This window comes from Neomonachus schauinslandi, chromosome 10 (genome assembly GCF_002201575.2).
Source record: "Neomonachus schauinslandi chromosome 10, ASM220157v2, whole genome shotgun sequence".
Classification (NCBI taxonomy): Eukaryota; Metazoa; Chordata; class Mammalia; order Carnivora; family Phocidae; genus Neomonachus; species Neomonachus schauinslandi.
Genome location: NC_058412.1, coordinates 52,342,444 through 52,369,941, shown reverse-complemented (window position 1 = coordinate 52,369,941; position 27,498 = coordinate 52,342,444). Strand labels below are relative to the sequence as shown.

Genomic DNA, 27,498 nt, shown 5'->3' with positions numbered 1-27,498 from the left:
TTATGAAAAATAGACACAAGAATTTTAAAACCTGGGAGTCTCTTAATCAAGTGCAAAAATACTAGCGTTTTCAATAGCCCACGAAGGTATTTCTGTTTATTCTAGAACAGTAACTGGCATACATAACAATGAAATAATTTGACAACGAGTTAGCTGTCTGTCAGAGTTAAATCCTATACCCCATCTTTTGTTTAAAACAATAAGAAAGTAATATAAAAAAAGTTTTTTAAGACTTAATTTATTTATTTGACAAATAGAGACATAGCAAGAGAGGGAACACAAGCAGAGGGAGAAGCAGGCTTCCTGACGAGCAGGGAGCCCGATGTGCAGCTCGATCCCAGGACCCTGGGACCATGACATGAGCCGAAGGCAGATGCTTAATGACTGAGCCACCCAGGCACCCTAAGTAACACAAATTTTTAAAAGATATCTATAAAATAATAAAGTTAAAAGAGATTAACAAAAGTTAGAAGAGTAAAGTTAAAAGATATGGCCAAAGTTCGTATCATTCACTCATTTCTGATCATTCCTTTACCCTGTGCTCTTGTCTAATGCCGAGGTACTCTTTTTGAAGAATTTTTCCAGGGCATGTTGTTGTTTTCCAAAGTGTGCATGTGTGTCTGTGTGTATGAGTCCCACCTTTCAAAATAAGACTGTGGGTTTGTTTTGTTTTGTTTTGTTTTGTTTTATTTTAGGTAGGCTCCACACCCAGTGTGGAGTCCAGCGCGGGGCTTGAATTCATGATCCTGAGATCAAGACCTGAGTTGAGATCAAGAGTTGGACGTTTAACCGACCGAGCCACTAAGGTGCTCTTAGACTGTGGGTTTGTTTTTTGTTTTTTGTTTTTATTTGACAGAGAGATTCACAGCAAGAGAGGGAACAGAAGCAGGGGGAGTGGGAGAGGGAGAAGTAGGCTTCCCGCTAAGCAGGGAGCCCAATGCAGGGCTCGATCCCAGGACCCCAGGATCATGACCTGAGCTGAAGGCAGACGCTTAACGACTGAGCCACCCAGGTGCCCCAAGACTGGGGGTTTTTGAGAGTAGAAACGGTACCTTCTATTTATTTGATCACTTCTCTACAGTCAGTCACAGTACTACAGAACTCTGACCGTAATCAAAGATTCAAAGTTCACGTGAGGGCACACTCTCTCCTGGGTAAGCAGTTATAACTTTCTGGCATAGGACAAGAAAACCATTACACTCCTCCAAGGAATGACCATGCTTGACAGTATCATCCTGACTATGCTACCAAATCTTTGCTAATACTGTCCCACTCTCCTTACCGCCACCCACAATTGGCCAGGAGTTCCTGAGGATGAAAAGACCGTCAGTGCTCTAGTAAACATTCAAAGCAATCTGCACTCAAACTTCAAATCAAGCCTCTGAGGGAAGGAAAGACCCAACCCTACATTTTCACATGCATACCCCTCTAGAGTTAGGGTTTAAGAATCACAGAAGGACACCAACTGCTCACCTTCCCCCAGCTTGGCAAAGTCCTTGTTCAGCAGTTCCTCAGCTGTGAGTTTGGAGAAATTGTCATCATCGAAGGGATTCCACGTAGAACCTTCTGAAGCATTATAAACGTTTTGCTGGGAGGTCCGAGGAGAGCCTGATGGAGTGGTCGTTGCAGACCTAGGTAGGTTCCCACCCCCACGAAATGAAAAAAGTTGAAAAAGGGTCAATCTACTTTCTCTTTGTTTTGAGATCAAATTGTTTTCTGAGTCAAACCATTATTTTCTGCAGTGGTTTTCTAAAAGGGCTTTCCAAGGCAACTGGACAGTTTTCACAGATACTTTTATCACTGTGTGAAATAAATGTCTCCCTTTCCTTCACGATCCACTATCTCCCACTACTTCTTTAATCTTTTGCTTAGATTTTTGGTCTCATCAGCAAGTCCTTTCAATCCAGAATCCCAAAGCAGCCTCTTCTTAGGCTTGTGACTCCTGTGACGCCAACCCACCCTAAACTCTAATAACTGACCCCGGTGCAGCTGGGACTGATGCCTTTTCAGGCTGCCTCCCAGCAGTCAGGATCTAGCATGCATAGAATGAAGGGCCGCCATGAGTGGTCACCACCACAGTTAAGGAGAAATAAACACAGTTATCACTACCTCGTGTTTCTAGGTATTATTACCTAATTTTCTTCTGAAGTCTCTCTTGATGCCCTTTGCATTTAACTAACAACTTAAAGATTTTTAACTTTAGAGTCCACGGTTCCAAGAAAGCTGAGGGTCCAAAATTGCATTTACCTAGCACTCACTGCAATCTACTTTATTTCAGGCACAGAGCCGGTCACTGGATTTACAATGGTTAAGACATGGTCCTTGTCTTGGAGGAATTTGCAGGCTAGGTCAGCTGGATATACAAATAAATAATGATAATATAAAGTGATACATCTCCAAAAAGGTTCAGACAAATTTATATATGACACCCAAGGAGCCAAAGAAAAGGTAACTGCTGACATGGATCTTGATGACTAAATAAGCATTTCCTAGGTAGACAAGGAGGAGAGTGGTAGTTCAGGGAGAGGGCATAGGATGAACAACATGCTCACAAAGACAGAGAATGACAAATCCACAAATGTGATACAATGGCCTTTGGTCTGTTAACCAATGAGTTCAGATATTATCCCTCTGGCAATGGGGAGCCAATGAAAGATTTTCATCATGGAGAGGGTTGGTCAGACTAAGATTTTAAAAAATACTTCACAGAACACGGAATGGATGAGAGAATGGAAACAATAAAGCAAGTATGAAATTATTCCTTAAGATCAGTATGGTCTAGGTACTACAGGCAACTTCAGTTTCTTAATAAACACAGACACATACGTACCTTCATATACATGTACCCATACACATCTACATACAGATGCAGAGAATTACACAGTAGTGGCCCACAGCAGCCCTGGCCCACAAAAGTGAAAAAGAGAAAGGGGAAGCACCACATACTTGGACTTATTGAGGCTGGCCTCAGCTGCAGCTGCCTGGAGCAGCTGGGTGGATTTGCTGGCAGGGACCCCAAAGACTGCGCTGTGGGTTACGTCACTGAGAATCCGTCTGTGCCCAGCACGTTGGGTCTTAGGGGATGATGGAGGAGTGAGAGATCCGAGTTTCTGCCCCTGGACGGCAGGAGGTGGGGTTGTTTGAACCTTTGGCTGTTGTCTTACTGGGGCTTGAATCTGCTAGGGAAAAAAAAAAATGGCAAGTGTTCCCAAAAGAAGGGAAAGGAAAAACAAATAAACAGATAAGCATAATAAAAAATGCCACGTGAGAGCTAACATGGGGCTCAAGTGGCTGATTTTACCAATAACACCCAGAAAGAAAAAACAGTTTTTGACAATCTGAGCTATAACTTTGGGACTGATGGCATGGTATTTATCTGCTGTTTATACATAAATTTCAATCTTCATCAGTAATAATATACAGAGCAACCATACACAATACAGCCCAGTGCATAAGATTGCAGAAGCTATTTCTAACTCCAAAAATCAAGAATGTATCCTACAGGACCACTTTCTGCTTCTGGGGTCACACTCATTCAGAATGCCTCCAAAGAGGAGCTTTAAGCAATCTACTACCACAGAAGGCACACCTCCAGCTAAAATACATTTGAGCTGAACAATTGCTAAGAGATCCCTGACTCTGACATAGCTCAGACTACTGGTTGGGAATAAGTTAGGATTCCATTGTAATTCATAAATGGTAGTGCTTTTTGTTTTGTTTTGTTATTAAGGCTCTTTATTTCACTGATAAGATGGGTCCACAAGATTCTATTTCTGTGGCTCCCCTGAGAAAATGTATAGCATTGGGGCAGTGGGATTAACTTGTTCCCACCTTCAGTTTGGAAATGGCACTGAAGAACCAGGTAGAGAATGTAAGAAGAAATAAAAAATTTGAAAAGCCCTTGATGATAATTGATCTAATAACACAAGGACTCTTGAGATTTGGGCCATTTTCAGAAGGCAGAACAAACTGTCACCACAGAAAAACAAATAGGTAGAAACATCCTTGTGGCCACGTGGTTAGACGTCAAGCATCAGACACAATCTACAAAGTGCTACGTCAGGAAGATGAACAAAAAATAGCATTAAGAAGACCACCTAATGCTTTAATTCTGTCAGTTCAGAAACAAAATTATTCAGAATATTAAAGGCCTATCCCTTCCCTCCAGTCCCTCGTTTCAGACTAAGACGTCCCTCCGTGCTGCAGCTCAGCTCTCACATTTGGTGCCTTTGAAGGTAGGTCCTGGGAGAGAAAGGAAACCAGAGGGGCCAGCTACTTGCGTGAGGATGCTGACAGCCTGAGATTTTCTGTCCCTGTATTGACGCACACTGGATTCTACTGAGGCAGGTTATGTGCACGTATGAGAACACAACCACTCACCAACTGAACGAATGATACAGTACAAGGCTCCAACATCACTCAGGTTAAGGTCAGAGGGTAAAGACGCTGAGGCATCTCTGAGGGAGAAGCAGAGTGCCCTGGGAAGACCAGAGCTCCGGCCCCACAACTTCCTTCAGGGGCCCAGGGCTGCACCTGCAACAGCCAACCTAGAGCTAGTACCCACAGAGACCATCATGGCTTTAGGGGCAGAACTAGATTAGCTTATTTCTTGGAGTTTAAGACATTCATTGCTTTGAGAAGGGTATGCTTCACTGGTGAGTTCCTTTATTTTGAAGAGTCCAGACTACTTGGAAAACATTTTCTCTTCCTCTCACCTATCCCCAATGCAGCATACTGAGGAACAGACACTTCATGAGGACACCCTACCCTATCACAGCAATCTACTAATACAAAACTACTCCAATCCAATCAGCTATTCCTCACAATGACCATGTCAGGCAGACAGTTTTATTTCCATTTCAAATCTAAGAATATGAGAGTCAAAAGGGACCTTAGAGAGCGCAGATCCCAACTCCCTCGCTTCAGAGGAGCTGAGACCAAGGCCCCCTGAGGCTAAGTGCTCGCTCAAGGTCAGAGTCAATTGGGACAGAATCCATGTCTCCTGATTACTGCTCAGGACTCTCTTTTCTTCACCATCATGTCTCCTCCAAAGATGGGATTAGGAAGGGAAAGTGGGGGACAGACAAACCACAGTGGGAGGAGAATCAAAGTAAACTCAGATGTCTGTCTTGCTAGAGACTGTTTTAAAGAACAATATATACATAATTATGAAAGGAGTATAGTCGGACCAGGAATGTAAGAATATACACAAAAGGGGGAAAAAAACACCCAGACTTCCATCCCACTATCCTAATACAACTGTTTTTATCTTTTTGGTATCTTATATTTAAATCCCTTTTCAAGTACATACTTTTCCCATAATTTCAACATTATCTCATGAGTGTTTCACATTGTTGTACAAACTCTATAACCATGACTTTTAATGGCTGCACAGTTGGGTTTTTGAACAATTAGGTTACTTTGATTCTTTTGGCTGTTACTAATAAAATTATAATAAACATCTATGGCATACTGCCATTTTCCTCTTGTAAATTACTGCTTTAAGATGGCAATTCCTTACATTCACTCACTTGCTTCTCTAGGTAAGTCCTGACAAGGGTCACCAGAGAAAGGGATGGGTCAAATTTGGGAAGCTCTCTGGCTCCTGGCTGAAGCAAGTTCTGCTCCTGTTCCTTCTCCATCCCCTCAACCAACTATCCTGGAGCAAAATGCCCAAAGTACGTTTTCAGCCAAGGAACATGGAGAAGGTTTATAATTCATTCCCAAGAGAGGGACAGCAAAGGGGAACCTCATAAGAAATGTGGTCAATGACTGTTGATCATTTCATCTCCCTGGATGAACATTTGTTATTATTATCCTTAAACACAGATCAGGATTCTTTGGTTATTTCCCCAGCTCTGCTGCTATCAGTCTGTGTGTCTTGGGTAATCCCTTTCTAGCCTGGGGCCTAGTTTCCAACAAGGGGACTAAACTAGATAATTATGATCTCAACTACCTACATCGTATAATACTTTTTTAGAGTTTTTTTTTTTAAGATTTTATTCATTTGAGAGAGAGAGCGAGCAGGGGGGGAGGCAGAGGGAGCAGGGAACAGGGAGCCCCACGCAGGACTCGATCCCAGGACCCTGGGACCAGGACCCGAGCCGAAGGCAGACGCCTAACGACTGAGCCACCCAGTCACCCCCATATCATAATTTTTTTTTAAACTCTATTAATAAGAGGAAATTTCTTTTCTTTCTTTTTTTTTTTTAAAGATTATATTTATTTATTTATTTGACAGAGAGAGAGCGAGAGCAGGAACAAGAGGAACTTTCGTTTGTGTTAAAAATACAGAGAGTAGCTGTCTACCACATGCCTGCAGGAAGACTGAGTTGTTTCAGAAATGAAGGTGTAAAGACACTGAACACACACTTAGCTGAGGCTCAAAGAAGACAATCTATTTACGGCACTGCTTCCTTTTGAAGGGATGATTTTCTGATTTAAGATGGGCGACAAAACTCTATTAGAAATCAATCCTCAGAAAGACGGTTTCTTACTTTTCCTTCATTTGTTTAGTAGTTGGACTTCCCTGGGAATAAGAGAGTAGCTGTGATACTCTATTGGCCGGATATGTACAAAGCCTTTTCTATCACTATGATATTTTCTTCACTATCACTCAGAAATATGTGAGTACAGAATTAAGAGCACTTAGTAGAGGCCAGACACAACGTGCCTGAGGATGGTGAAGCTGTAAAGATCAATCAGGAGAGGAGTAAGGCGTTCTGACGCTGTAGTCAGCCAGTATCTAGAAGTGGAAACATGCCCAATTTCTGAACTGACAAGACGGCTCAAACAGCACTCAGATGCTCTGGTGCCCGGAGGATCGGGTTACGGTAAATGGTCCCAGCGCGGAGGCCCCTGAAGGCCGCTACATGGTAGACTTAAATGAGGTAATGTTGTCCAAGACCAAGGATAAATAAAAACCCTGTCAGGACTCAGGGTAAAGGTGGGAGCCCACGCAAACCTCCCGAGACTGGAAAGGCCACAATGGTCAACCTGGCCCTTGAAGGCAAAGGGATGCGCTCTAATCCTACCGAGGTCCTTGACTGCTCAACACTGGCACCGACAGAGACAGTGAACAGCTCTTTCTGCCAGTCTAATTTTAAGAGTGATAAATAAGAATGCTCATCTTCACCACTAGCCTAGAATCATTTTTGTTAAACCTCTACCTTCTAGAGAATACCTCATCCTGACCTCGGGCATAATAAGAAAAAAAATCAAGTACTTTAACCACGGGCCGGGGAAGCAGCCGAACGCAGGGCTCCCGCCCGGGCTGCTGCCGCCCCTCTCCCGCGCTCTGGCCAGCCCCCCCTGCGCGCCGTCCCGCGGCGCTCCCCGCCCCACGCCCTCCCGCGCCCCTCACTCCACGCCCTCACCGCCGGCTCCTGGGCCGTGGGCGCCGGCGGGGCTGCGGCGGGCGGCGCCTGGGGCTGCTGTCCGGCCGCCGCGGCGGTCTTCTGCTGCAAGGCGGCCTGCTGAGTCAGCAGCTGTTGTTGGTGCACGCTCGCGGCCAGCTGCGGCGGCTGCTGCTGGTAGAAGTTCTGTGTCAGCGGCGGCTGGGAGCTGCCTTGCGACACCACGGGGAACTGGGCGAGGGCCGGCTGCTGGGCGGCTGGGTGTGCTGCCTGAAACTGAGCATGAGAAGCGGCAAAAAGGAGGAGGGGAAGAAAGCCTGTCTCGGAACAGATTTCCACAAAAGACCAAGGTCTCAGGAATAACCAAGCCCAGTCTGAAGCCAAAGGCAAGGGCGGGCAGAAGTCCCGTGGCCTGGCCTCACAACTCCCGAGGGGACCCTCAGGGCATGGACGTAAACCTGACAGCACCTGACAGGGCCAGGCTGCCTCCTGGCCCCCAGCCCAGCTTCGGGTGGGTTTCTATGGCAAGCCTGCGGGCTTCCATTCCACTGGGCACCTTGTGGTTCCCCATGCTGGAGTGTAGCAGAAGCTAATAAATGATCTCCCAATCACAGAAGTAATCCCTCTTGTAAAGGGATTTGGCAGCAGCCAAGATTAAAATGCTTTGCTCCATGAACAGGATGAAGCAGTGACACTGAAAATCACCTAAGTGCTAAGCCAGCTATAAAGAGCCCGTTCAGGCCCTTCTGAAAATTATTTCTCTGTAGCTCCATCTTATTAACAGTCCCACCTTTAAACATTCAAAATGTTCTGTATACCACACTTACTGATATTTTATCTTGTATTGGTAACCGATTCTTTCAAGTTCTCAATATTCTCTTATAAACTGCCTACGGATAGGGATACTTTTTATCCGTCTGTCTACTCCCCACTGCCAAGGACTATGTGACACACACACACACACACACACACACACACACACACACACGTCAAACAAGGGCCTACTGATGAACAAAAGTCAAGGTCTTGTCTTTGAATATCCCAAACACTGTTACTTAGTTGTAGAGTTAACTGAGAGGACACTGTCGGCCTCCTGGGGCAAAGTTAAAGGGTTAGCAAAGAAGCAGATGTCAATAAATAGCTGCCTATTTAGAACTGCAAAATGCTGGAAATGACCAAATGTTTATCAACAGGGACACTAATTGAATAAGCCATGCTATGTATCCTTAAAAGAGAATACTCTCAAGTTGTAAACAGGAATGAGGGCTCCCTCTATTATTACAGGATGGAGGGGGCAGAATTCTGCAGATTTAACTTTGAAACTCTGTAAATGTTTTATATTTTCATATAACAAAATTAACCCAAAATTTGGCAATAACTATAAATCAAAAGCAAAATGAAACAAATAAACCTGTGTATCAAATTGATAGCCAAACTCTCCAGAAAATAATGAGCAAAACATTCTAAGAATGAAAAAGGCAAAGAAATCTTAACCTGTTTCCAGTACTCGTGTTGGCACTATTGTCTTGAAATTATAAAGCAATTAAGTGATTATGTTAATGTTGTTAGGAATCAAGATTTTCAGATTAGAAAAATACAAATATAAAATCCAAGGAGTTAAGCAAAAATTCTATAATTACAATTCTGAATTATGAATATAAATTTAGATTCGTGGTGTATATTAACAAAAGAAACAAAACATCTTTCGCAAGTATCCACTGAAAAGCCTTAAAAACAAATAACTGATCCATTAGCAAATGAGTATCTTTAGCACCAAACTGTGGTCTCTAAATACCATTTTTAAAAGGAAATGGAGCTCCTTCAGAGAAATGGCTGTTTCCAGGTCAAGGGCAGAGTAAGCCCAGAGCGGCCTGTTACAATAAATAGCAAGGAGGGACACCTGGGTGGCTCAGTCGGTTAAGCGGCTGCCTTCAGCCCGGGTCATGATCCCAGGGTCCTGGGAACGAGTCCCACATCGGGCTCCTTGCTCAGCAGGGAGCCTGCTTCTCCCTCTCTCTCCCTCTGCTTGTGCTCTCTCTGTCAAATAAATAAAATCTTTAAAAATAAATAAATAAATAGCAAGGAAACCATAAAGATGGCTGGGTCACCACCAAAAGACCCAGGAGCCAGTCTGAAGAGAATTCCACTGGCCAAAGCTGAGGCAATTTAAGCATCAAAATAAAAATTTTAAAAAGGCAATGTCTGGAAACATTACAAATACGTTTAAATCCCTGAATTCACGATGATACTAAAACAAAACAAATCAAAAACCTCTGTTCACCTTTAGATGACACTAAGAACAAACCCATTCTGAAAACTGGTAAACACAGGCGAAGAATCAAGCGCTTTTTCTGCCTTTTCTATATAAACAGTACCTCAGGGTCATCAAATAGTTGAGAAAAATTCTTCACAGAAAAATTCCAGCCCCTAAGTGAAGAGGGAATGCTAGAATATAACCAGGTTGACATCCCTAATGAGTGAAGGGACTTAGGAAATGATCAGCAGTTGCTGCTAAACTGATCAGGGACACTGAATGAATGGATCAGACAGACAACACCAAACTCACGGACTGATCTTCATATTGATAAAAGATAGGACAACCAGACTTTATACGCCTCCTGAAGTGATACAACCAGAAGAACAAAGAACTATTCCAACTGAATCGAATTTTGACCAAGCCTCAAAAAACTACCAGTTTACACAGGGGATGGAAGAACATATTAAATGACCGCAGGGATGCAATCAGCCAAATCCAGAAGGTGGAAAATTCTACAGGACAAATGACCCAGTTTCTTCAAAAAATTAAATGCCAAAGGGGAAAGAAAGAGGGAGAGGGCACCATGAATAAAAGGGGACTTAAAAGATACGTCAATCATTATAAAATGAGTATGTTCAGAGTAAAAAATGTAGAAAAAATATGAATAGATAATGGAGGAAGAAAGATTCACAACTAAATATAACATGTGGGCCTTGTTTGGAACCTGATTCCAACAAGCCAACTGAAATTATGAGACATCAGGAAGAGTTAAACATTACTGGATATTTTTTTTTAAGATTTTTTATTTTTTATTTGACAGAGAGAGAGAGAGAGCACAAGCAGGGGGAGTGGCAGGCAGAGGGAGAGGGAGAAGCAGACTCCCCGCTGAGCAGGGAGCCCGATGGGGGGGATCCCAGGACCCCGGGATCATGACCTGAGCCGAAGGCAGACCTTAACTGTCTGAGCCACCCAGGCGCCCCTGGATATTTTATAATAAGAAGAAATTATTATTTTTAGTATGGTAATGGTGCAATTGTGTTAGGAAAAAAAGAGAGAGAGAGAAGAGAAAAAGCGTCCCTAAAAATAGCTCCCTTGCTGAGGTTCCTCCATCAGGTGAAGAATTCCCCATGGCCCAGGAAAGGGGTGTGAGTGGCCCAGTGATGCATCCGCTGCGCAATGCTTCCCAGTATGCAGCGCTGGGAGAAGCAATGAGGCGATGTGGAGTGGCTCCCTGTCTCCCAAGGGCTCCCCGAGGAAGATGCCTGTACCTACTGGGCCTTTCCGCAGTGCCGCCTCAGATACGGCAAGCAAGGGTCAGACTGAACACTTTACCTGCTGGGCCTGGGCCTGCTGCTGCTGCTGCTGCTGGTAAAACGTGCCCGCGGGCTGCTGGGCAGGTGGCGGCTGCTGCTGGGGCGGTTGCTGCGGCGGCGGCGGCTGCTGGAGGAAGAGTTGCGGCTGGTGCTGGGGCGTGGCCTGGGCCGCAGTGGGCAGAGCCTGGACGGCGGTGGGCGGCGTCTGCTGTGGGGTGGGTGGAGCCTGGGGCTGCTTGGGCTGAGACTGGGGTAGAGGCTGGCTGGGTTGGGGCTGGGTTTTTGGCTGGGGAACACTGGCTAAAAGACCAGGCTGATTGCTGGATCCTGTAATGAGAATAAACTCCATATAAGGGCTCAAAACTCTTCCAGACGAAAATGGCTTGCTTTATCTTGCCAAGGAAATAAAGAGGGGGTGATAAAAGGACAGATAATCCCAAGAGCCATGTGCTTCTGTCTTTGCATCTTCTTGCTAAACTATGTGCTTCATGTTTTTCAAAACAAGGTTCAGGAACAAGGTTCAGTGCTTGCCTCCTTCAGAAAGCCCCCCTTTATTCAGCATCCCATTTAGTCAATTATTCCTTTAGTCAGCACCCGAGTATCTACATATTCAACTGGTCTTTGATGCTACTGCATTCAAATACAATCTTTGCACTAATGCTCTAGGACAAAAGCATTCTTTGATGTTTTACATATAAGTTACACGACCCCAATCTAGATACCTGGCTATAAGTAGATGACCACCAAATTCACCAAAAGCAGCTTCCTGGTAGGGGAAGTGATGACTAAATTCAGTTACTTGATCATTTGGGTCCTCTAAACTAAGTCATCTCATTAGAACCGGAATACCAAAACATGTTGTGGTAACGGATAGTTTCAGAAGACAGAGCATTAAAGAAACAATGCCCCTGTGTCAAAAAGAAGAGAATCTTGTTTCTTTAAAGGCCAGAGAAGAATATGAAATAAAAAGGAAGGCATGGGATGAATGGACCAAGCCACAAAATCAGGGCCAAGACTAGAAAAAATAGAGACATCAGGCATCAGTGGTCTTGGAGGCCCCCCGCAGAACCCATTGAGAAGGCTTCCCTTTTGCCAGCCACGTGCCATATAATTTCAATGGGTGCTCACCTCCTGGTCCTCAGGGCAAACCATTTATTCCTTATGTGTCTCGGGATTCCATTCCTGAAGCAAAAGTAGGCTTCCCGAGACTTCTGTTAATGTCCGGGATAACAAAGAGGGTGTACCAAATTTCAAACCATTTGAGTTACTGACCTGCAGCCTGGGGTGGGGGCTGAACCGTGGCTCTCTTCCGAGGTGTCAGGGCTGGCTGGATAGGAAGGATTCCTGGGTTTGGCTGAGTCTGCCCAGCCTTAGGCCTCTGACGGGGTGCAATTGAAGTCTCTGTTGTGGGAATGGGATCTGTCAGTCTAGAAAAGGAAGGGGGGGAAACACAGATTCACATTAACGTGTGGGAGAGTGGGAAAGGGGTAGACAGAGTACTTGATGGATTGGCTTTCCCCTCCACACTCATCCAAACCTTCCAGATCTGCTTAATCGACATTTGTCAAAGGGTATTCCACAGGATGTTATGTGTTACTAGATGTTATGAAAAAAGGGTTGGTGGGAAAGAAGTTTTAACATACTAATCAAAATATATCGAGCAGATTTCTTTCCAGCGGAACTTTTCACGTGTGAATGTGCATGGAAAACTTTGAAGAGAGCCCAATACAAAAGGCAATGTTTCTCTAGCTTACCTGACCCTGGAACCATTCCACCTAACACTTCCTAGGATTTCCCAGAATATGCTTTGGGTGATGATGGAAACGAATTTGAAACAGGTGTTTTTCAGATGTAGCGGGAAATCAAACTTGGTCAGAACTAGTTGTCAAGGGGCGCCTGAGTGGCTCAGTCATTAAGTGTCTGCCTTCGCCTCAGTTTATGATCCTAAGGTCCTGGGATCGAGCCCCGTGTCGGGCTCCCTGCTCCATGGGAAGCCTTCTTCTCCCTCTCCCACTCCCCCTGCTTGTGTTCCCTCTCTCACTGTGTCTCTCTCTGTGTCTCTGTCAAACAAATAAATAAAATCTTAAAAAAAAAAAAAAAAGAACTAGTTGTCAAAATGGTCTCTCTATAATTAAAAAAAAGCATATAAGTGAGTGACTCCAATAAGGCAACTAGAAGAAATAAGTAAATAATTCAAGATAAAGGATTTGGGGAATATGTTATATGTAAAATATATTCCAATTAAAAAATTTAGCTGGATTTCACCCAGAGTAAAAATCACATTGCCCAGCCTCTCTTATAATCAGGTGTGGCTATGTGTCTAAGTTCTGGCCTTACATGGGAAAGCAGACTGTTATACGGCAGTTTCCAGAAGCCTTAAGAAATAGCTAGGGTATGCCATTTGTCTCTCTTCTTTGGCTATTCCTTCATCTGTTACTTGGAACAGGAATGCTACCATTTTGGTCTGTGAGGTCATGGCTACAATCGTAGGGAAGGTAGAGTGAGAAGCTTGAAGAAGCCTGGGTGTGGGGCAGAACTGCCAAACCAATTGCTGACTACTTACCTCCAGACTTTGTTTACTTGAAAGAAAAACGTCTATCTTATATGAGCCACTGTCATTTTGGACATCACAGCCAAATCTAATCCAAATTAATATAGGAAGGACTGCTGGGTGGTCTATTTGTTCCTTGTGATAGTGTAAAAATCCAGGTGATAACTTCCATTCATTTGGAGCAGTCCAGGCAGCTGGCTGCCATCTAACTCAGAACAGAGTAGTGGTCTTTTGAAAATGCACATTAGGGAGTAAAACTGAAGTTATGGCCAAAATAAACAAGCTTCATGACTATTTCCAAAATATGTCTGGCATGGCCTCCATGAAATGCAAAATAGGAAGCAAAGCAGGCCCCATGTGCCTTCCCCATGACATATCTCCAAGGGATGTCCACTGTGGACCCTGAGGCTTTTCTCTGCAATCCTGCTAGAGGAATGCTTTTGTGTGGGGTAGAGAACTTATAACATAAAAGCTATCATATTTGGAGAGGCTATAACCTGGGGAAGGAAGGTGGGAAGGAACACAGGACAAATGTTGGAGAAGAAGAGAAAGGTTTAAGAAATATATAGCCGATGGTGAGAAAGTCGAACAGACGTCTATAGAAACCAAATGCTAAGAACCTCCACACTGGATGGATTTCTTTCTCTCTCTCTTTTTTTTTAAAGATTATTTATTTGAGAGAGAGAGACAGAGAGCAGGAGGAGGGGCAGAGAGAGAGAATCTCAAGCAGACTCTGCACTGAGGACGGAGCCCAACACAGGGCTCGATCCCTGACCCTCAGATCATGACCTGAGCCAAAATCAAGAGTTGGATGCTCCACCAACTGAGCCACCCAGGAGCCCTTGGATGGATCTCTCTTAAGGGTAACATCTTAGAGATAAAGGGATTTGGAGTCAAAGAAAACTATATTTGAGCCTGGTTCCTCACTAACTGTGTGATAATAGGTATGTCATTTTACCTCTTCTTGCTTTGGTTCATTTCTGTATGAAATGGAGAAAATAATGCATCGTGAAGCAGATGTGAACATCAAATGCATCAATGACTGTGAAACCATTTTCATAAACTGTAGAGTGCTCAAAATGTTAGTTTGTATGGCCCTCAATATGCTGTGAAAAAATACAGACCTTGAAGCCAGGAGGTCTGGCTCTAAGTTGTCGCATCTATGTGCTTGTGGGCAAATCACTTAATGCACAGAATAGAGTATGGATGCTGGAATTCGGGTTTTTTTACTAACCACATATTGATTGATTACCTTGGGCCACTTACAACTTTGAGTCTGTTTCCTCATCTGTAAAATGAGAACAACAACAATGGCTCATAGATTTATTTCAAGAAAAAGAAAGTCATCTTATTTACAGAAAGAACCTCGTATGGTATCTGGTATACATGATGCCTCAACGAAGAGTGGTTACTTTAAAAACAGAGTTAGAAAGAGAAACTTACCTCTTGGGATTGGGGAGCAAATATGGTAACGCAAATGAAATCACTGTAAATTATAAACAGGACACCTTAGGCCCAAATCTCTTGGCTGTAAGGTCTGTGTATTCTTGCAGCATTATGGATCCATACAAACCAACAGCGTGGGCACTCTACAGTTTATAGAACAGTTTCACAGTCACCGATGTTCACAACTGCCTTATGATACAGGTATGATTTTCTTCATTTGACACAACACAGGACCACTTGGAATGGTACCAGTTATTGTCATTGTTATAAATGCGGGGGCTTTGTGGGAATGGATCCTTGCTTAGCCTCAGTACCTACTATATTTGGGTCTAGAGCGATATGGGCATAAACCCAAATACTCAGCTAATGAACTCAGCCCCAAAAGCAACTTCCAGAGGTGAGCATGGCAGACTTAGGTAAGAAACGGACTACAAAGTAACACCATGGATATAGTTTGCTAAGTCTGTGAAAGACGAAAGTCTCCTTTAACTTTTGGAGCCGCATCAGCATTTACATTTATTCCAGAAACATTTAAGAATGTTTAAAAATGGGGCGCCTGGGTGGCTCAGTTGGTTAAGCGACTGCCTTCGGCTCAGGTCATGATCCTGGAGTCCCGGGATCGAGTCCCGCGTCGGGCTCCCTGCTCGGCGGGGAGTCTGCTTCTCTCTCTGACCCTCCTCCCTCTCATGCTCTCTGTCTCTCATTCTCTCTCTCTCAAATAAATAAATAAAATCTTAAAAAAAAAAAAGTGTTTAAAAATGTAGAAATTATTTTACCACTCTATTAAAATTCACATAACCCGGGGCGCCTAGGTGGGTGGCTCAGTCGTTACGCGTCTGCCTTCAGCTCATGTCATGATCCCAGGGTCCTGGGATCGAGCCCCGCATCGGGCTCCCTGCTCAGCAGGAAGCCTGCTTCTCCCTCTCCCACTCCCCCTGCTTGCGCTCCTGCTCTCGCTGTGTCTCTGTGTCAAATGAATAAATAAAATCTTTAAAAAAAAAAAAATTCACATAACCCTATCTACGGTACTTTGTTGATAGCTGGTGGCTAACGTTTCCTCGCCATGGGAACATGGGAGAAAAAGGAGGTATAAACATCTCTTCGACTACCCTCAGAATCTGCCACTTGGAAGCACGGCAGCCATGAGGCTGTGCCCCACAGACCTGCAGCTGGCGAGGGGTGCAAACACCACGTGCCCCAGGGGCTGTGCCCCTGAAATCCACTGCCATGCTCCTTCTGAGGCCATGCTTCCCACAGGCTGCTCTCAGCCTTTTACCCCCGCCACAGGGGGATTAAAGTCGGCCTGTTCCCGGGACAAGGGAGCTGCTCTGGTAGCTGACTTTGGCTTGAGGATTCCCCGACACCTTTGGTGAACCTTTTTCCTTCAACTGTGTGGCAGTTTCTAGTCACTTCCACTCACTCTTCCTTCCTCACTCTGGGTTAGACTTACATCACCTTCTGATGGTTCTTCCAGCCTTCCCTGGCTGTCTCCCTATTTTCTCTCACAGTCAAATAAAATCCTAGCTTCTTCAATCCTCTCTTGGCATCTGCTTCGGGGAAGACCCCATGTTCCATGGAATGTGATTAGCTAAGATCCACAAGCTCTTTTGCTGTTCATGGAGTCTGTGCCTTGACTGGCACTCTCCTGAGGTGGTCAGGGTCACAGACAGTGAGAAGGAATGGGAGGTGAAGGACTAGGGTGGTGAACCAGGCTACAGGAGGACCAGGACACCTGTTTAGGACATTCTTTTTAGCAATATTTAAAGTTGTCTGTTGCCTCTTCTCTGAATGCCCCTGCGCTTCTCCCCAAGCAAAAGAAACAGCTGTGGAGCTCTTCATTCTCTTTCAGATGTAGATTGCTGTGTTTCATTGTTCCTCCCTGCACTCCCTGGAAGAGACAGAGCTTGCTCTCCTGCTGTGTGCAGCCTCTGGCCACGGGAACCTAACAACCACCAGGGACCTTCTCCTACCACTACGGCCGCTGGCGCGGGACCAGCGCACACTCGGGCAGTTCTTACCTGGCCTTTGGCTGGGTCTTTTTTGCAGCTGCCTCACTGGCTTTCACTGGCTCAGGAAGCTTTGCAGGAATGGGAGAGTTCTATAGAATTGAAAGGAAACCAAAAAAGGACATTGCAGATTGCTTTGTAAAAGTAATACCAGCATGACTGGGCTGATAGAAATACGTGTTGGGATCTCCCGGTGTGGCTTCCAGGCCCTGATGTCTACTAGAGGGAAGGGAAGTCAACCAAAGGTAGATCCCACCAGTCTTGGCCCCCCTCAGGAAGGTAGCATATCAGAGAAGAGGACAGAGCAGGCTGCATCCCATGCGCTCCTTCCCCGAGGCTCCCAACCTTTTGGACCCTTCACTTCCTACCACACAGCTTAGAGGTGGTGTTAAGAATGGAATGGGAGAGATGTCTGTAACCTGTATTACTATTTAAACTATCAGCTAAACCTTACAGAAGTCAGCACTGACTAGCAGCATGCCCAGCCGGGATTCATTCTGTCTTCTATCTTGAACACTGGGAGAAAACCATAGCCACGAACCATCTGGTTGCGGTGCCGGGGCCTCTCCAGTGTATGAGGCACCCCTAGACCCATGAGGCCAGTAGAACTCCTCCCACCTGGATTCTGCACGGGCCACCTGACACCAGCTCCGGCTCCGGAGGGAGCACTCCCGTCCCCAACCACAAGACAACTGCTTAGCACTGCTGAGTACCAAATGGCTTGAGACTTGTGAGCCTGACTTTCTAAAAACTAGTTACCAATCTGAATGCTTCCAATTATATTTCAGGTTACTTAACTTTATGAATGGGAAAGTGGGGCAGCAAAAGAAAAACATGGTCATGCTAGGTTCCCGTACAAGATTCCTCATTTTAATCTGGAAAGCTGACAAATGGAATACTAGTAATAGTTTTACTAGTAACAGTAAATATTTAGGCTTTTAGGAGGGACCTCCCATTTCCTTCATGTTTCCAGGTGGGGAGAATTTTTGCTAGGATATCTCTCCTTGCTTCTCTTCCTCTCTCCAAGCATTCCTCTCCCAAGGGAGAAGCGTAACTTACTTGACTGACAGGACTGGAAGAAAAAAGTGAGCTCGCCTGGCTGACCTCTCCTTTAAGGGAGAGCCTGTCTCTACAGAATCGGGTGCTCCCTGCTCAGTCATGTGGATCTAATGTTAGGGAGCCTGACTGGTCAAGCTACATTCTCTGATTCAACCTTACTAGTAATACAGCCAATATTCTGAGTTCCATCTGAATGATTCCCACATCTGATTCCAAATGTAGGAGTGAAAGAGGAGTGTTATTTATCAATACCCTCAAGCTCCAACAGTGACATCAAAGTTCACTATTGGGAAAACTGGAAGACAATTTCAGATTGGAACTTATTTATTATGGCATCCATGAGTAAAATATTCAAGGGAGCTGGATCACACATGAAAAATATGCTAAGACTGTAAAAAGGTCTGAAGTTTGAAAACTGTTGAGTGAAGAGCTTAGGATTACTAAATGTAGAAAACATTCCTATGGCCTGATGTGTGTAAGGAGGGTAGCGGAAAAGGAGTGTGAGTTATAGATGGCAGAGAGTAGAAGCAGAATCAAGAAGGCTCCGCTGCAATAAAGGAGAAAAGGGACAAGGGGCTTATGTTCCAGTAGGTATGGGGACAAATTCAGAGACCTGCCTCAGGAAGGCAGCCTGCCTTACCACCGCTAGGTAAATACAACAGGCTCATAGCTCTTAGTGAACTGTGGAAGTTAACAAGATAGTAGGTTGGTCAATCTTCACCCAAAGTGCTCAACTCAATCCCTAGGGATTTTTTTTGAGGGGGAGGGGTGTAATTGCCTTAGTTTAATAATTAAATTCTATGGGAAAATTGGATTCTCTTTATAGTAATTGCTTCATAGTTAGCTTTGCTTGAATGCCCCCTACCACACAAAACAAGGGACATCTATATTCATTAAACAGCTGGTTCACGCCCCAGGAATTTTCAATGACAATTTGATAATGTTTACTTCCCCTAAAAAGCACCTTTCACATACCTGTACATTAGGAATTGGGCATTCTTTCTTGAGTAGTTTAAATGAGAAGTAGGATACCTGGTAAATATCCGGCCTTTTATCAGGGTCTGGTTCCAACATATACCCTAAGACAAACATATGTGAACATATTTAATAATACCCTAATACTTATTACATTAGCTAGGAAACATAATTTCTGTTACCAAATGTGTTTTTTTTTTTCATTTTTATTTCTCATAAAATTCAAACAGTGTAATTAGCTCTTTTCCTCCCCTCTCAGAAATGGAAGCTCTAACTTCCCTAAAATTTTTTAATATGCACAAGAAAGTAACAAAGTTTCTGAACTGTAACAAAGATATCTGAAGTTCACATTCTGTGGCTTGTACAACAGGGACTCAAGCAATCTCTCATTATTAAAGTTACCACCTTTATATTCTGGTACCTAGGAAGTTACAGGCTTCTGGCTTCCTAATCTTGCTAAACAAATGATTATCGTTGAGACTTATAATCAAAACCTTTTTTTTTCCCACTTTCTTTCTGTTTTTTTTTTTCTTTATTAATCTCTACCCCCAACATGGGGCTAGAACTCATGACCCTGAGGATCAATAGGCACATATACACCGACTGAGCCAGCCAAACACCCCTCAAAACTCAAATTTTAAGAACTGACTTATTATTCCTTTGTTGGAGATATTAGCTGGTTTCCATTCTAAAAGAAATTACAAAATGATAAATACATCTTTACTTTCACATCATCTATAGAACACTTATTTATTTCCAGATTCTTGACACGTCTGCCCTTTCCAAAGCTGGAAAAATCCCCAGGAAAAACATCTTTGTGAAGACACACAAACATACACATGCATACATACAAACAACAACGCAAGGCCTTACTGTTTAAGGAACCAAATGAATGGTCTGAACACTAAGTGTAGGAAAGACTGATGAGGCTACAGTCTTGTGAAGGCCTTGCAGAAGGTTTGGGGCACCTGAGTGGCTCAGTTGGTTGAGCCTCCGACTCTTGATTTCCCCTCAGGTCATGATTTCAGGGCTGCAAGATCGAGCCCTGCATCAGACTCCTTGCTCAGCAGGGGCTCTGCTTGAGATTCTCTCTCCTTCTCCCTCTGCCTTCCCACCTCCCCCTCCCTGCCCAGCTCAAATAAATTAATTAACAAAAAAAAAAGAAGCAGGGTTTGGGTTGGTCCTTGAAGGCAAGAAAGAATTTAGTCAGTCAGGGGAAAGAGGAGAAAAAGATATTCTTGGTGGCGGAATAGTCTGGGCAAAAATGCACTTGGGCGAAAGGCAAGGGAAGGCCCTGTTGTGAGGAAATGCAGGTGCCAGAAGGACAGAGGAGAGGTTTCCTTGTCGGAGAACACAGGGAAATAAGGCTGGGTGGGTGAGGTGGAACCAGAGTATGAAGGGTCTTAAATGCCATGCTAAGAAGCTGGGCCCTACTATGGGACCACGGGCAAACCAGGAAGTTTACCACAGGGACCTGACAGGGTGGCGCTGTGTAAGACCGATCTCACGGTGAGGCGGGGCTGGGCTGGGCTGACTGAAGGAGGAGAGGCTGGTGGCCACTCCACCCCTACAGGCACACACCAGCTGAACGTGTATATACTACGGTGACAGTGATGAGAACAAGAGAATGTGATGGAGACAGGAGAGACTCCAAAGAAAGAGCACTGCTTAGAAAATGCCTGACTCTACTTTCTCTTGCGAGCCAGATCCAAAGAAAACCTTAAATTTCCATTATCCTGGCGTGAATGGTGACACCACTAATAGAAACCGAAAAAAGAGGGGAACTGTGAATTGGGAATAATTGGGCAAGGACAATAAATTTAATTTTAGATCTGTGACTCTAGGGTGACTGTGGGATCTTCAAGTAGTTTGTAAAGAAATAGGTCAGAGTTTGGGAAAGATGTCAGTGTCACAGAAATTCATAAAGAGTTGTTTTTCCTAATATGAATTTGCTGTACAAATGTTAAAAAGAAAATGTATTACCAAAAAATCCTACCATTCTAGCACCAGATCTGGCCATTTCCTATATATCCTTCCAATCTCACTTACATAGCTGCAGTTCTAGAACAGATATACAGTAGTCCTCCTTATCCAGGGGGGACACGTTCCAAGACCCCCAGTAGATGCCTGAAACCGCAGATAGTACTGAATCCGATATATACTGTTTTCTCCTATACATACATACCTATGATAAAGCTCAATTTATAAATTAGGTATGGTATGAGATTAACTAACAATAATAATAAAACGGAGCAATTATAACAATATGCTACAATAAAAGTTATGTGAATGTGGTCTCTCTCTCTCAAAACATCTCATTATACTGTCCTCACCCTTTTTGTGATGATGCGAAAGCATAAAATGCCTATGTGATGAGATGTTGTGAGGGAATGACACAGGCATGGTGACATAACGTTAGGCTACTACTGACCTTCTGACTATACATCAGAAGTAGGATTGTCTGCTTCCCACTGCGGTCAACTGTGGGTAACTAAAACCGCAGAAAGCAAACCCACGGATAAGGAGGGACTACTCTAATGCTTTACCTCTGAAAACAATCCAGCAACCATTAAAGGCCATACTCCCATTTCTTTTAATACCACAACCCCCCCTTTTTGGCTCATAAACAGAAGAAGTGGATTGATAAAATTGGCCCAGTGGAATCTAAAAGCTATAACGATGTTACCTTGGGTAAGTTACGTATATTTTCTCAGCTTCAGCTTCCTCATTTGTATCATGGGGGATAATTATATTTACTATATAAGATTTTAAGAATTAAATAAGGTACAAGTAGGCCCTCAACAAATGTCAGATGCTCCACCCATATCTGCTTCTATTTTTTTCAATGCAACCCCAACCAGGACCCAAAAAACTATCCCAGGACTTATAACCCATAATGGTTAAAATTTAGATGCTAAATCCCTTGACCAATGTGAAAAGATGATAAAATATCTCTGTTTCACATTTTGGTACAAGGGCTTGTGCAAAGATTATTGGTTCTACCATCTGGTTAATGAACTGACACATATGCTTGCTAGGATGCTGCAAAAGAGTGGGGAATCTTAAAAAACATTTTAAACCAAGCACTGAGTTTAAATGCTTGTTATCAAAATCCAGTGATTAACCTAAAGAGAGAAAAAACCTTGTTCCACAGAGTTATACAGTCTTAATTATGTATTCACTCCAGCCAACGCATGGCAATCATTTCAATTTGGGTTGCTTCCAGTTTTGCAAAGATGAATTTTTTATCACTTGATAGGAGTCAGCTGGACTCTTTCATACTGCTTGCAACAGAACAGAGCAGTACTGTACTGTTCAAAGCACAGTTAGGATTTCTGCTCAAGTGCAAAAGAGCTTAGATTTCTAGCAAAAAGGCCTACAACTCTAACTAGACACCGTCATTCATCTTTGAGTGACCAACCATTACCAGTTGACTTATCTTTGCATCCAACCCATCACTCCTGTGATCCAGTCCCTCTGTCCCCCAATTCATTCCTGGAGATTAGAGATAAAAATATGAAACTAGAAACTTGAAATACTTACTAATTAGGCAGTGCATGTCTTGGGAATATCGAGAGTTATCAGGAATTGTGAAGTTTCCATCACAAATTGCCACCTGACTCTCTCCAAATGGCAAGGTGAAGTAGCATAATTTATACAACAAACATCCAAGAGCCTAAAAAAATAAAGCAGATTGCTACGAGTGGTTTATTTACCATAACTGCCAATGGGTCTGAGAGATATTGGCATCATCCACATTTATGAGCAGATATAAAAACTCTGTACTATTAACCTATTAGAAACTTGAATTTAGAACTCAACACCACTATTTAGCTGCTGACATACATTATTTCTACCATCATTACCAAATTGTGCTCCAATAAGGAACAAGCATTTCAGCTATTTTATTCTTAAGAACTCGTAACACATGTATGAAAACCACCTAAATAATGGGCAGGTCACCTGAATAATTTTCACAGAACTCTAAAGTCATTTCCTTTGACATGCTTCACGAGGCAGTGGCTGGTCATGTGGAGTGAAGAATAGCCCTGAGGGTTAGGTAGACAGTGACATGGTACAGTGGCCACTCTCACTATGGCACTTTCTGCATTAAACTTGGGAATTTACGGTCAAGACTGCTGGTATCTGAGGTGCGGATAGCTTAGTTGACACCTACCCAAATGTCTGCCTTCGTAGTGATGATTTTGCCACTGTACAGGTTGACCATTTCTGGTGCTCGATAGGACAGCGTTGTGTATCTACAATCAAGAGATTTGTTTTTTGTTAAATATGTCAAAGCTATAATTAAAAACCAGGGGTAGCAGAAATACTTTTTAAATACATATATATTAACTTTAAAAAGTCTAGTTCCCTGGGAGCAATCCGCAGAAGAGAGTATGAAATATTAGTGCAGATAAAATGGAAAGCTGTCCTTGGTACACACCCACGGCCCTCTAGAAGCAGTCCTTCCATCTGAGGGCACGTGGAGACCCAGACACTGAGGCACTTCAATCAACACCAAAAGCAACTTTTCTTGGGTCTTCCAATGATAAAATCTTCTGCAAATCCTTGTTGTCTGATAGTATATTTATACTATATTTTCTGATTTGTTCTTAAAAACAGTAATTCCCTTAAATGTGGCTCAACTCAGATACGTAATACTGGCTGAGACCCTGGAGGAGGGCAGAAAGTGGGCCCTGGCTGGGGTGGGAGGTGGCTGGCTGGTCTCTGCTGCTGGAAGAGGGATGAAGCAACAGTCTTCCTCTTATCTCTGGCTCAAGGAAAGATGGTATAAGCTCAGCTTCAAAGTGAAGTGTCTTGATGTTACCAAGCATGTGACCTATGCTGCTCAAGCCTCTAAAGCCCAGAGGGCACTATGGTTTAGCTGTCCACCAGCACCGTGGACCAGAAGTCTTTCCGCCCCAGCTTGGCTGCCAGGGGTGATGCAGGAAAGGAGACTGAGGATCAGGATAGAGGTGTGCATACCAGACTGCTGGTTTATTAGTAGTATCAGTGAGTGTTGTTGCCTGTGAAAAATCCAGCACTCTGGACAAGAGGGGAAAAATGGGTCAGGTTCTTACTGGAGCCAGAAATCTAAAGAGGCTTTTTCTCATCGAAGTCAGCGAGTCAGTATCTGTAGAGACTTCATAGCCCTACTTACCATTAATTCCACTAGATTGGTGAGCTCCTTATGAGCAAGAAGGAGTGCACAGCAATGTAGGGTTCGGTGAAAAGCACATCCAGCTGACTGATAATGTCACAGATGCTGTGATTACACTTAAAAACATCACCGTCCCTCTACAGTCTGTGCACCATTCAGCTTTTTAAGGGCTATGTGACGTAAGTCAAAATATCTATGTACAGTGATCACTGGACCATTGATAAAATGCTATTTGATTCCTTCATTTTACTCTACTGATCAATGCTTGTGGACCCCTTCCACATTCTCCACTTGAAATCAAACAACCCAACTGCCAACATGATGTTCTGTGACAAGAGGCACCATGACTAGCACCATGGTCTTCCCACCCTGACCGTCTCATCCATAAGCTGAAAGTACGGTTGCTGATCTGGTCATGGACAAAACTCCAAGAAAGGAGGAAATGCTTACTTCTTAATCTCATCTTCTACTGCATTGACTCCCTCAGTTTGTGGATTCTGAAATTTGTTGGTGGCGCTTCCAAAGTCACACAGGACGTAGTGGCCTCGGTCATGCAAGAGGATATTTTCAACCTGAAAAACATTCCCCAACCACCCATTCCAAGATATTATTTAGTATGCATATGAAAATTTCGTTCATAGTTATATAACTATTTTATTGCTGATAACCCCATTAATATGCACAGGAAAGTTATTCCCCTCCAAGTATCTCAACAGGGGTCATCCCAAGTGAACAAAAAGCAAAGCACAGTAACAGGGTGAAATGAGAGTAGAGGGGGCAAATAGAGGAATTCCACAATGGGAAGCAAGAGTCCCATTTTCCTAGATTTCCAGCCACATTTCTCACCTCTGCAGAAACAGTCCTAATACTCTCAAGCCTCTGTATCTTTTCTCATGTTCTTCTTTCAGTCTAGAATGTTCTCTGTGACCCCCAACTCCTTACCCAACTATCAATATCCCATTCATCTGTCAAACTCCAGTTCAAATGGCACCTCTTCTTTGAAGCCTTCCTCAAGGACCCACCGAGGCAAATGTCACTTCCTCCCACAAGGCCTGTGGGCAAATGTGCAGTTTTCCTATTAAAGTATTATCTTTTTATAGATGAATTCTTTGGACAGTGAGTTAGCAGTTACAGGTAAAAGAGGGCTTACAAATACCAGAACCTACAGAAATCTCTGGTATCAAAGGACTACGCCAATGAAAGAATAACTCCAAAACGGTGGGCACTTCTGCACTCAAGCTGTAATGAGTAATTGTTGGTATAGGTGAACTGAGCTGACTGGTGTGTTGGAGGACAGACCTGGCTACACGTAGGCAGTAAAATGGCAGCCAGAAAATCTTGTTAGGCCAGTAAGCCTGTAGTCTCCGTCTTTTGTCGTCAGCCTTCCAAAGACTGATCATCTTTGGAAAACAAAGGCAAGAGAAGACTACAGGCTCCTTCAACACAAGCACCATCTCTTAATCCTATCTGTAGTCTTCTCTACCAGGGCCTAATATAGTGGTTGCTACAGAAAATATTTGTTGAATGGAGTAAGTTAAAAAACAGAAACACACTTAACACTGTGTTTGTGTGTGTGTCCATCTGTCAGAAGCGAGATAGGAGCCACCAAATGCCCAGGCCCTACTACTACTACTGGTTCTAAAAAAAAAAAAAAAAAAAAAAAAAAAATCTGGTCAGTTGTGAAAGTCCCTTATTCCTATACTTGTTTCTACACTTGCTTTAGTTCTTCTGAAAATTATATTATATATTACAAAAATGTTTATTGTATAGTCTGTATCAGCTAAATCTAATACCTAAAGCCTTTGCTGCAAACTGATTCTTTCGTTTATTATTTCTTACTCCTACTGAGTCTCACACATGGTGTTGTTATCAGGGGTTTTGTTATTGTTGCTGTTAACTCATGTTCCTTGGAATTCATCTGTGGGAAGCCTTTGAGGCCTGAGTTTAAAATCTATTTTTCTTCCAGAGAGGATACGCTTTTGCACCTGGGGCACTATTAACCTATAATCACTTTAATCTAGAATTTTGACCTTGGGATTTTTAAGCACATAGGCAGGGTGAACTATGGCTATCAACTCGAGTGGATATGTTCTTATTCCCCGGAGACAAGGCTGAGGCAAGCAAATATTTCTACTATCTACAGCTTTCTATAAAGCTCATCAGTTTAACCTATTTACACAAAGTGACACAGTCAAGCTATCCTGAACATATACTCACTTGAGGAATCTAAAATAATTCCAACAAAGCAATACTAATATTTCCAATCTAATTTAGAGGTTATAGACAGATCAGCTACTATTTACTGAGCTTTTACCATTATGAGTATTACTGTACTCAGCACTTTACATGGATTACCCTCATAATAATATAATAATATCCCTGTTTTACAGATGCAGAGGGTGAGGCTCACAGTGATGAAGCTGGGAAGTAAACCTAGGCAATTTAACTCTAGAGAAAGACAGGTAATTAATTACCTTTCTGCTGGGGCAGGAAGCAAATTAGAAGCAGAGCATTACTCAAGGTCCCCTGCCATAATATCCTCCAACCGTAGTGTGATGAGTATGCCCAGCGTACTGGATACAAGCTTAAGGGCAGGGCTGCCTTAGTCCTTTATGTTCAGAAATGCCCCATAGTTGGAATCTAATTGATGCGGAACCAGGTGTCTAATTACTAGCCAGGCTGCTTTGCTCAGTGTCTCTTAAGCACTCCCTGCATCACCTGCTTCGTCCTTTTATTCAGTTGCTCCACTTGTCAAATCTTAGCCATTCTACGAGGCCTCGCTCGCATCATAAATCCTCAGTAAAATCTTCCACGGCCACCCTATAAAATCTGTAGAACTTACCGTCCATGAGGGGCTGGCCAAGTAAGACCTTCAGACCAAAGCAAGCCATGCCCTTTCGTCACTTACCCTCTAGTCTACGGCTCCTGCTTTTGAGCTCTGATGGCAGAGCCAAGCCGTTGTGACAGGGACTATATGGCTGACACACCTGGTCCTTTGCAGAAAAGTCCGTCAGCCTCTGGTCTATAATTATACTACGCCCGTGCGTGTCCTGCAATAGCCAGTCCGGTATTTCACACGCCACGTACCCCTCGATCCCTTATCCAGTGTCAGCAGCAATCGTCCTCCCCGGCCTCATGTGAAACCATGTGTCACCTACTGTACGTGCACAGCCCCTTCCCCAATTAGTGTCTATACCTCTGACGCTAGAATGTATAATCTAAAAAACTGAAAAGTTAATTCACTTCAAAGCACAAACAAGGTAGTTCCAGGGACCAAAATCACTGGGTTGGGGGGAGGAGGCAAACCAAGTAGACAAAGACTGAATAATGATGAGGCACATAAGGGTTTCTGTTTTGTTTTTATCCCCCCCACCT

The 27,498-nt window shown here is 43.6% G+C and overlaps 1 protein-coding gene across 1 annotated transcript in view; it reads right to left on the bottom strand.

Annotated features, from left to right (window-relative positions):
- AAK1 (AP2 associated kinase 1) overlaps positions 1-27,498 on the bottom strand; it is a 155,558-nt gene that overhangs the window by 23,808 nt on the left and 104,252 nt on the right. The window contains exons 6-15 of the mRNA XM_021699275.2: positions 24,574-24,695; positions 23,140-23,221; positions 22,506-22,638; positions 18,963-19,066; positions 16,941-17,020; positions 12,198-12,352; positions 10,945-11,252; positions 7,377-7,631; positions 2,947-3,176; positions 1,474-1,631 (exon numbers count right to left, since the gene is read on the bottom strand). Of these exons, the coding sequence (XP_021554950.2) occupies positions 1,474-1,631; positions 2,947-3,176; positions 7,377-7,631; positions 10,945-11,252; positions 12,198-12,352; positions 16,941-17,020; positions 18,963-19,066; positions 22,506-22,638; positions 23,140-23,221; positions 24,574-24,695 (1,627 nt within the window). The remainder of the gene's footprint in view (positions 1-1,473; positions 1,632-2,946; positions 3,177-7,376; positions 7,632-10,944; positions 11,253-12,197; positions 12,353-16,940; positions 17,021-18,962; positions 19,067-22,505; positions 22,639-23,139; positions 23,222-24,573; positions 24,696-27,498) is intronic.